This window comes from Akebia trifoliata, chromosome 9 (genome assembly GCF_017979445.1).
Source record: "Akebia trifoliata isolate Shusen 1 chromosome 9, ASM1797944v1, whole genome shotgun sequence".
NCBI lineage: Eukaryota > Viridiplantae > Streptophyta > Magnoliopsida > Ranunculales > Lardizabalaceae > Akebia > Akebia trifoliata.
In genome coordinates, this window is record NC_141383.1 from 18,751,333 (window position 1) to 18,762,859 (window position 11,527).

General features: G+C 32.4%; 1 protein-coding gene across 1 annotated transcript; it reads right to left on the reverse strand.

The window, feature by feature from the left end:
• Positions 1–2,106: 2,106 nt before the first annotated feature.
• LOC147394495 (lysM domain-containing GPI-anchored protein 1-like) lies at positions 2,107–11,197 on the reverse strand. Its single transcript, XM_086454007.1, has 5 exons — positions 10,474–11,197; positions 3,505–3,619; positions 3,227–3,388; positions 2,618–2,649; positions 2,107–2,535 (listed from the first exon to the last, which is right to left on the reverse strand). The coding sequence occupies exons 1-5, from the start codon at positions 11,120–11,122 to the stop codon at positions 2,264–2,266; spliced, it is 1,230 nt and encodes a 409-aa protein (XP_086310133.1). The 5' UTR covers positions 11,123–11,197; the 3' UTR covers positions 2,107–2,263.
• Positions 11,198–11,527: the final 330 nt, after the last annotated feature.

The following is an 11,527-nucleotide window of genomic DNA, read 5'->3' on the forward strand; positions in this document are numbered from 1 at the left end:
TTTTAATATTACTCTATTGAATAATGTTGAATTGACCTCAATATTGTACCTCATATCACACATCCCGACGTGAAAGCGTGTAAAAATCATATATACTTTTCATTGAGACATAAGTCAAAAACATTTATGGTTTCTACACACTTTCACATCAGGATGTGCGATATGAGGGTACAATCCTCAGGTCACTCCAACATGACTACTCTATTTTACCATTATAACCTTTTCATTTTACTAGAATCCAAGTTGTAGACTTGTAAGTCGGAAAGGACATTTTGATAAACTTAAAAATATTTTTCATAGTAACATATAATTCAAATCCGTATCTAACATGGATCCGAATTGGATCAGGGGACAATAAACCATGTTTTACTCGTTTTTGATTTGTATCAACTTCAAACTTTGATTTTCTGATCACTCGAATTCCAGTGAAGTTCGACCCATTTATTCCCTAAAGAGAGGGGGAGTAATTGTTTTATGTAAAATTCTGGAAAATTCCTTAACTAATTGTGGATTCTATCCATTATAAATGGAAAAATATTTTAAGAAAACTAATTTAGCATTTTAGTGTAAAATTATTTGATTCAGAATATTAGTATTATAACTATTCTAATAATGAATTATATCAATTTATGAAAGAAATTGCATTAGATGCAACTTTTGAAAGTTCATGCATTTGCGTCATCTCATATAGGTGTTTTGCCAAAATGGCTAGCATTTTGCCGAAATTACATACCCTACAAAGTTTTGGAATATTTATCAAAAGAGCCATATATCCATTTGGTATTTATTTATTATAATGAAAATGGATATTTGTTGTGTGAACATTAAATTGAATTTACCTTCATACTCTTTTTTCAAATTCATACAAATAAATTGATATTTTCCAGAAATTTTACCCAGTTATTTGAATTTATGTTTATACTTTTGTGTGTGTGTGCGCGCGCGCGTGTGACCCTTGCTAGCAATTTGGAATATGGTAAAAATTTGATTCGGAAAACATTCGAGTTCTATTCGATTTTGGATTGCAAAAACCCGTTCTAAAATTCAGCAAAAAATTTATTAAATGAAAAATATGTGGCATATGCTTCATATGTGTATTATCCATATCTTTTCAAAAATTGAAAAACCAAAAATTCGGCCATATTATGGTGATGTTAATAGTGATGATGATGAAATTGATGATGTTAATGGTGATGGTAATAATGAGAGTGGTGATAATGAGGACATTGAAGTTATTGTTCCATTGATTTTTAAAAGAAGATCAAAGTCAAGGGACAAATCATCAATCTGAAAAATTAAGATGTAATCTTAGATAAATATAAGGGGTCATGTCATTAATTTTTTTAAGATAAAAGAGACATTTGTTACGTAAAAATGTAGATTCTTCCAAAATTTTGAAGCATGCCGCTTCAAAGCCGACTTACGTTACACGTCACAATTTACAAGTTTACACTTTGCAACATACAACAAGTTATAGTAGCATTTTTTTTCCACCAAGTTTTATAAAAATTCGAAAAAATCATGTTTTATTCTTTTCAAACTTAAAATCCGAGAATTATTCAGAATAGTTTAATAATCCGGAGAACAATACTTTATTGAAAGAAACGAAAAATTCCTAAATTTTTCAAGAATTAAACGGGAGATTGATAACAAGGGGTGAGACTAATCCCATGGTCATACGCACCACCCCTTGGAAAGTCCTACGTGCAATTGGTTGAGTCGGGCTTTAGAGGATGACCCCAAGGAATTCATTGCTTTGTGGGGTTTCGAACACTAGATCTACCTTTCCTAGGGAGTTTATCAAGGCTCGGCTTGCCACTAGCCCAACCCCTTGGGGTTATGCATGTACTCTTTATTTTCAACCAGAAATAAATCCTAAACCCTAACTATAGTTCTTCCTTTTTTCATAATTTTTTTTTATTAAATGGTTTTTTATTTGTGGTTCACAAGAAGGCTAAAAAATGTAAAATTGCTAATGTATGTTATCATTATATCATATGGGTACCTGTTTTGGTAAAAATAAATAAATACCTAATTGAATATATGACTTTTGATAAACATTTTAAAAACATTGCCCAAAATTTTGGCCTCATACATGATTATTTCAATATTTTCCTCCTAATATAATATATAGGGCTACTTGGGTTTGGCTAATTAGTGTAAGAAAACTATTTTTGCTAGCCTAGACTTCAGATCGTGGTACCACACTAACAAACTTTAACCAATTTAGCAAGTCAACACCTTCAACTAATTTACTAATACATTAGGCTTGTAAATGACACAAAATTATTGAAAAAACAACCTCAAAAAACAATAAACCTAAAGATGGAGCTTGTTTAAATGAGGCCCCATCACTCAATATGTTTGAATGTTCTTTACTGGAAGGATTAGATGTGACAATCGTCATAGATGAATTAGACATCGGAGCTGGAGCTGGAGATGGAGATGAGGATATGGTTGTTAATGGAATAACGAAACCATATGACCATGATTTTGGCGATGTTGAAGGCGCCAATGCATAATGACTTTCATTGCCTGCATAATAATTAGGTGAAAATTAGACACCAAAGAATACGTATAATAAAAAAAATTCTACTTACGTTAAGGTTTTGATTACCTCTGCATTGAATCTGAGAAGAATTTACTAAACTGCAACAAAATCAAATGAACAAAAACCAACATCAATTCTCTTATAAACTCTTAGCTAGCATTTAGGGTGGCGTCTTGGGGTACGGATTTTTAGTTTGTAAGCCCTCAAAAGCACCATTAGGAAGAAAATTTGGGTTTAGTGGACTTGGCTTTCTGATCCCAACAAAACTAAAATCCAAAAGTGGCCCAGAAGCCGAAAATGATTAGCTTTGGAATTAAAAAACTAATATTTTAGATGAAAATGTTCTTTATATGGGAGCATTTCTAGACTCCAAAATGCACTTCAATAAATGAAAATGTGGGATCCGGAGTTTAAAAAAAAAAAAGGATTTTTAGATGGAAATGTTCATAATTTTAACTTAATCACCAAAATATATGCCTCCAAAATGTCTCACAGCTTCTAAAAGTGCTTCTAGGCCCCAAAAAGCACTCCCATGAATGTTGACACGAACAATCAATATGACAATCACAATTCTTAATAAAAGTGACTCCATATATATAGAAGCAATTCTAATTAATGAAAGATGAGTTACGATCTTGAAGAATAATCTCACGTCTAAGATCCATTGTCAATTACCTTCGAAAGATTTTACCACCCAAATGGCCACGATACTCACATGAACTAACACTACATCCTCTTGGTGTCTTCACCTCGTACACATCGCCGATGAGAAGATCAGACCCTTTGCACTGCAAATGTGAGCAGGACGTTGCAATGCCGGATGGAGAACAACGAAGACTGCATAATATTTAATTAGAAGATAGGGTATTTATTAGTACATGCAGGGATTAATATATGGCTAATGGAGATAAAATGAAATATTTTACATTGATTTGTAGGTAAAGATGACGTACTTTAGATCGGATGGTCCACAAGAGCATTGGATACAGTTGTTGGCTGTTAGAGCATAGGAACCATTTGGAACTATGAGACTCTCATTTTTCCATTTCAGGTTGGCAGATGAACAAGCTGCACAAATAAATGTTTGATTTCAATCTTCTAATTTTATTAGTGCCCCCAACCCGCATGTACATGGGGGAATTTTAACGTCCAATACTTCATTGCAAAATGTTCTCATTTTCAATCTATAGTTAAAAAACACCCTTTGTATAGGGTGATAGAGGTTGAAGATGAAGGTATTTAGGTCATCTTAATTAATCTATAAGAAAAGACTAGGTCAAGGGGTCACGTCATCAGTAAAAACATAGGGGATATCTGAAATATTCCCCAAAACGTTGAAGGTCGGGCATGTCTAAATCACCATAAAAGTTCCGTACTAATATCCTAAACTATCACGTGCCAAATTCATTTGGACCCATTGGCCACACGAATATCAACCTCAATAGTGATTTAAGCCTGTGAATATGAGAAATGTTCATAGGGTGATTTGTAGTTATAGGATCTAAGCAATTTTTTTTAGATGCTAATTATGTGAGCAAGAACACTTCATGATGGTTGGATAAAATGTCGACGGATGGCGCGATGGACTAACACTGAGAGTGCTCGTCCTCCCGGTCTATTATATTAGGCATGAGCATCTCTTTGAGATTAAGGGGGTAAAATCGAAAAAAAAATAAATAAATAAATAAACAAACAAATAAAGCTAAAGGTATTATTGAAAGAAAATAAATAGATTAAGTGATAAAGGATTAAGAACAATAAAGTGGGTTAGAGGAGTAAAAGTAGAAATGTAGGAAAGTAAGAGGGAATGAAGAGGAAACCAATAAAGAAAGTCTCACAAATATTATAGTTGGATGTGATGTTTATCTTAGTTGAATGGAAGCTTGTCTCCCACAAAAGTGGCCCTACAATTGTGTTTTATTATATAGATTAGAGTTTGACGTTAAGGGGGTAAAAGTGGACAAAAAAAATAAAGTTAGTGGATAGTATTAAAAAAATTGAGGCTAAGGGGTAAAAGATGAAAAATAATAAAGTGGGTAAAGTGGGTTAAATGAGTAAAAAAGAAAATATGGTAAAATTAGATGGGCGAAAGAAAAAACAATAAAGTAGATCCCACAAAAATCATAGTTGGATGGTGTAGGCATTTCAATTTGTCAAGACCGAGCCTGAAAGCTCTTGAAATCAAACAAAGTAAAGTCCTATTATAAAATCTCCAATTTAATCAAGTGGGGTCCACCTCAGTGTAGTTGAACACATCAAAACCACTTTTTAAAGTGTAAAACTAAGCTAGGACATAGGCTACTCATGGCCTAGGTTAGTTTTCCTTAAGGTCGTGGATCATCAAGGCCTAGGTAAAGTTTACACTGGACTTTGGGTCACCTATCGACTCTTGTATTTTTGGTTTGGCCTTTGCCTCGACAAGGTCTAGACAGTTGGTTTGTTATCATTGAAATTTGTGCACTTGAGTGCTCCAAATTTTATTAAAGGGAATAGGCACTTAAACCCCTTTCAACCTCTTATTTTTCAAGAAACTCAAGGTAAATTTCCCCTCTACCCTTGTATTAATGCTAGCTTAACTTCATAACCTTGGTTTCCAAGTAATTGTACATTTCTCCTAATCTTGATTCTTGGTTCCTACCAAATGACAATTACCTTTTTATCATAAGTTTGTTGAGATACAATCTATGGTAATTGACCATTAAGACCACCCTCTTGTGTACAATCCAAAATCATTCTCTAATAAATCCTTATAAATTAACCAAGTTCAAGGAACTTAAATCATATTTTCCATTCAATGGAATTCTCTAGAACTTGTGAACAATGACCTATTGTACCCTAAGTTTGTTGAGACTCTACCAAATCAATTGACCTTTAAGTCCTTCCATCCTTATAAGATAAATTGTATGCTATTGATATTTATTTCATTAGAGTTTGACTACTTTCAAAGGATTTGGACACCTTTGACCATCAAAGAGAATTTTCTAAAATCTCAAGAGTAATTACCCTCTTAACTTTAATTTGTTGAGAACCATGAGAGATTAATTAGCCCTTAAACTCTTTCTTGGATATTATTTACATGTCATTATAACCTTTTTTTATCCAATTTATTATGTTTTAAAGGGTCATAGAGACTTTTGCTCATCAAAAAGAATTTTCTAGAATCTTGTGAGTTTTTACACTCTTATCCCTTAATTGTCATGATTGATAAGACTTAAAAAGGAGCAAAAGATAATCACTGACACAATGATGGAGGTCAACCAATGCTATTTATTGAGATTTTGTTGAAATTAAATTGAACTCATGCAGTTTAAACCTTTATATCATTAAATACTTATAAATAGAGGATTTGACCATAGAAAAAGGAAAGGCAAATTTTCCTCCCTAAAATTTTGTCAAATTTCTTTTTATAAGTTTTCCAAAGTCTCAAAATTCTATTCAAATACTTTCTCACTTACTTTGAAAGCTTAGAATGTGAAGAAGAAGAAGAAAAGAAGGAATAAGAAGACCATGGTGGGGGAACATTTAATTTTTTTTTTTTCTTAACTACTTGTAGCCCCCAATCCCATTTTTATTTCCTTCTTTCTAACTTTTTCTATTTCCAAGTTCATTTATTTTTCATAATGTACTTCTTTTCTTTTTTTCTTTCTTTTTATTTCTTTATGGTTAAATGGTAGAGAGAAATCCCTCAATGTGAGGTAATGTCCCCATATAAGTCAATAATAAGTTTTATAGAGAACATTTAATATAGCTTGTCTTTAATTCTTTATTTTTCAAGTCATTTAAATTTTAAACAAAGTTGTATGACTTTATTTTCTTTTTTTTTCACGGCAAATGAGGTAGAGAGTAATTCTTTAATGTGAGGTAATTTTTCCCTTTCTAAGTCCATAATAAGTTTCCAAAGGAACACTTGGTGGGCGTTGGGATACGACTTCTTGAGGACTTCCAGCTTCTGCGGGAAGCTAGAAGTCGAGAAGTCACGCTTGGATTAGCAACTCCTTGGCAGAGTTACTCTACGCAAGAGCAACTATCTGCTTTTTTGTGTAGAAGTCCCTTTTTTGTATTTGTGGATTTTCATAAACAAAACTTTGATTTTCTTCTAAATCTTTCCTTTGGTTTTCTTTTTAATCTTTCCTTCGATTTTCTTTGTATTTTCATGTGTTTCATATTTCTCTTACATTACATCTATTTTTATTATAGCCTAATGGAATTTATTTCTTTTTTAATTTTAGAATTATACTGGGGGATTTTCATGGATTGAGAAAGTTGAATCTATTGACGAAATTGATGTGAGTGATAAGCATGTGAAGAAAAATGGACAACAAAAGCACACCAAGGATTTGTTTTTTATGCATCAGTAAGATATAATATATTACAATTCATAACAATTTTAATTTTAATAATTGTATTAGCTATGATATTATTTCTTAAATAAATATATGTAGATTTCATGTATGAGATTATATGGATATATCAGGACTTGATATGTATGAGACGTATTTTTAATATATATGATAATTCAATAGGTGACAGGTGCAAACATCCCATTATTAGGGGAGGTGTTGTCAATTATTTTTTTTAGAAATGTTTAGTATACTTGGTTTTAAATACATACTATATTAATATTTGTTATTAAAATATCAAAAATAATACAATTTGAAGATATTATGACACTAAAAGATAAAAAATTGGAACATGTATAACACAATGGTATTTTGATCTTTTTTTCTAGAAGTCAGTATGGTTCCCAAACACACTTCCAACACAAAAAAACTTATGTCAGTATTTCATAGAGTTGATTCCCAAAAGCTCTTTCAACACATAACTATTTTTCTAACTCCTTCACAGAGTACTCTAACTCCTGCTCTTTGACAAAGTACTTCTGCTTTTAATATCCAAACAGACCTTTATTTTCCAATGTTCTATATTTACTTTTTAGCTTACTTGCACTACATGTAGTGTAAGCACTCCAAATGGCTAAGGAGAAAGAGAATAATTCTTCCCTATGAGGTAATCTTCCCCTTTCTAAGTCAATAATAAGTTTTTTTGGGGAACCTTGCATGCATACATTTTTGCACACACTACATCTTTCGTTAAAAAGCATGCAAAGAGTAGGTAAGTGCTATCCTTATGGATTAGCACTCATAACTCGAAGCATACAAAAAAATAGTCTCTTTAGGACACATTTTAAACACCTTTGCACCCACTCACATTTTTTTTATCTCATGCACTCGTTCATCTTTTGCATTCTAACTCAAAAACCCTCGAAAAAAATAGTTTTGTTCTTCACTCTTAGCTAATACCTGGTAACCATCACCTTGATAGGTGAGATGATGTGCCTAACACCTCCCTTATCTCACAATTGAACCTTCTTACCTAAACCTCTAGGTTTATACCAGATTTGATTCACTAAGTCCTTGAAAAATAACTTTTCAAAACTCTTTAGAGTGTTCATTCACACTTTAAACTCTTTGAATATTGATGACTCCCAAACCCAAGTAGACGAGGTTTAAAGTCTTAAACTCTCACCCACATCTACCGATGAGATCTTTATCCTAGTTGAATGGAAGTTTGTCTTTCATAAAAGTGGACCCTATAGTTGTGTTTTATTATAGAAATTATCTACTGTAATCTATGTGCCTTTCAATACTAGAAGGAACAAGCATGGTTTAAAATCTCATTTCGATTCGATGTTTCAATTTTTTCAAAAATCAAAACATTCAATACATTAATTTAAGGTTTCATCAAAATAGAGGGGGGTTTATTTGAATAACTCAATCTTCCAAAAGAGACCAAGGTCAAGAGAATATCATCGTTCAAAAGTCAAAACCATCATTTGATTCTTGATGAAGTTAAGGGAAAAACCAAAAGAAGAAGAAGAAGAAGAAGCAACTTAGAATCTCGAATATCAACAAATCCTTGATCTGATAGTAACTCTCTCTCTCTTCCTTCCTTTTCTTTCTCTTTCTTATCTTTTTTCTCCTTTCCTTCTTCTATTCTAATTTCTCATAAAAATCAATGAAACATCCAATATTTCATTTTTTTAGTGTTGTTTCGTCTCGAAATGCTGAAAAACGAAAAGTAACGATGATACAAAAATTGAACAAGTACCTCCTAATGATATGAAAATTGAAAATTAGAAATAGATCCCATTTTATTTAATGGGAATGAGATTTGTAACAGAAGGAAAGCAGCATTGTGAGTGTCATTAATTTATGGCAAGAATTACAAGAAGTCGTAATCACGATCACCGTATTTCCAAAAAGTGACGATGATTAGTTAATGAATCACGAGAAACTAACTCAAAAAAAGCTACTCAAAATTCACTTGCTAACGTGGCAAGTGCACATAACTATAGACATTTTATTTTGAGTGCGATTTTGTTGACGAACGGTTCGGTGACCAAGTATGACCTCGCAATCCCATTGGAGGATTTTGTACGATTTTTTTTAAACACATTTTTTTCTATTTTTCACTAAAGGCCTCTAGTTAACTAATTACAAAGACCTCCAATGAAACCCACTACACGGTGATTTTGAATTTAAAATATCAATTCAATATGAAATGGGAAATATTTTCCTTACAAACATAGTAAGCTTTAATACTCACTAAGGGTCGTTTGGCTAAAATAGATTACCACATCAGCAGTCCAACATCACAGCCCTTTAAACTTTGTCTAAAAATTCATAATAATAATAATAATAAATTATTTTAAATTGTTTTAAACTTGATCTAAGATTTTGAAAATCACTGTGTGTATCAAAATTCCTCATAACTCCCAAACTTAAAATTGAAATTCAAAGGTGAAAAATGATTTTTTATTTTGAAATTTTTTTAAAAAAATTTATAGAAATTTTCTTTTCAATTTAAAATAAATTATTATTGTTATTATTATTATAAGTTTTTGGACGAAGTTTAGAGGGCTGGGGTGTTGGACTGTTAATGTGATAATCTATTTTAGGCAAACGATCCTTAATAAGTATTAAAGCTTACTATGTTTGTAAGGGAAGTATTTCCCATTTCATATTGAATTGATATTTTAAATTCAAAATCACCATGCAGTGGGTTCTGTTAGAGGTCTTTGTAATTGGTTAATAATTAGAAGTCTTTAATGAAAAATAGAAAAATATGTGTTTAAAAAAAAAGTGGTGTTGGACTGCTGATGTGGTACATTACTTTAGCCAAATAACCCTTAGTAAGTATTAAAGCTTATTATGTTTGTATGGGAAGTATTTCCCATTTCATATTAAATTGATATTTTAAATTCAAAATCACTGGGTAATGGGTTTTATTGGTGGTCTTTGTAATTAGTTAATAATTAGGGGTTTTTAGGGAAAGATAGAAAAAGATGTGTTTAAAAAAATCCCACAAAATCCTCCAATAGGATTGTGAGGTCATAATTGATCACCGAACCACGCGTCAACAAAATCGCATTCTTTTATTTTGGAATACACAAAGGAAAAAAAATTTACAATTCTGTACACACATCCACATCAGCATTTGAATTTCAAGTGACTTTTTTGGAATCGTTAGTCTTAGTCAATAATGTAAAAAAACATGAAGAGTAACGGAGAAAAGAAGGGGTAGACTTATATGTATTATGAATTTTCCTTTTTCAAATTTTTTTGAATGAATTCCACATTAGTGCACAAATGGCAAAGGAACTTAATAGTGATTGACATTTATGTATCTCGAGATTGATAGAATCCACCTCTGATTGCTAACCATTGATTTAAGCAATTTTTTTTTAATGCTCAAGCAACGGTTAATAATCACCAATCATCCAACTCGTTCTGGGCCACATGGAATTTATGGATGTATGGACAAAACTTTTGATCCTAATCTCTAGCAAATATAATTATGATGACGTGTCGATCACTGGACACTTCACATCAAACCTAATGATGTTTTAAAAATTAACTAACCTGGAATAGGAACAGCTATTATGTCCCCAGGATCAACAACCTCCTGCGCCAATCCATTAATGCCTTCCAAGTCCGTTACAGTCGTACCGTACTCCCTCCCTATACTCCCCAAGCTTTCTCCTCTTCTCACGACAACAGACATATAAACCGCCGTAACGCCGTTATTTATGTTATTAAAGCACGTGCAAGGTAACGGTATCTCGAGTAGCTGACCAATCACCAATCGATCCCAACCGTTGATCATTCCATTAAAACTCCTGATCTGCTCTTCACTAACAAGCCCACCATAACCAACTGATATAGAATCAACGGTGTCTGATGCTTTGACAATGTAGTTGGTTGATATGGACCGTCGGATTCCATCGACACACCGACACGTGATGGGTACTTTGATGAGAGAGTTCTTGGGGAGGATTTGGTCTTCGATGAGTGGTGTTGTTGGGTTGAGAAAGTTGGAGGATAGGATGTCGGATACGTTGAGTTGGAATCTCGATGCGGTTTCTGAGAATTTGGAATCCCAAGGAAGGATATAAGAGAGAAGAGAAGTACACGAATCTGAAGAGTTGCAAGGTTCGATTACGGATTTTGGAGAAATTATAGGAGGGGAGATGAAGAAGAAGAGAAGAAGAAGTTTGAGTACAGGTCTCATTTTGTTTTTCTAAGTGTGAGTAACTGTGAGAGTAATGGAGAAGAGAAGCAATTTATTCCAACTGTACGTTGAAGTGGGTAGGTTTGTGGAAATTTATTTATGAGAGATTTACCGGGTAGAGCAATCTGTTGTAATTTTATTACAAAAACTCCCCTACTTTATCAAGTTTGTTACATGCACAAACCTTACTTTATGAATCATGCTATCATGACTAATTTACTAAGATTTCAAATCTTACTAAGAGTCATTGGGTCCACATTGACAATCAAATTAGCAATCTAACAATACAGACTTCTAGATTGCATGTAAAAATTCAGATCCTAAAGAAAACATTAAAAGAAAAAAAAAAAACTTTTTGATATTGGTAGTAGATGTTATAAATACATGGATGGATATTGAATTCTA

What these genes read in the sequence shown, in the direction of transcription:
- LOC147394495 (XM_086454007.1), bottom strand. Translation starts at nt 11,122, where the DNA reads ATGAGACCTGTACTCAAACTTCTTCTTCTCTTCTTCTTCATCTCCCCT. An exon ending in TGTGGACCATCCGATCTAAA is followed by an intron (nt 3,389 to 3,504) that starts GTACGTCATCTT and finishes AATATTATGCAG; the next exon opens with TCTTCGTTGTTCTCCATCCG. An exon ending in GGTGGTAAAATCTTTCGAAG is followed by an intron (nt 2,650 to 3,226) that starts GTAATTGACAAT and finishes ATTTTGTTGCAG; the next exon opens with TTTAGTAAATTCTTCTCAGA.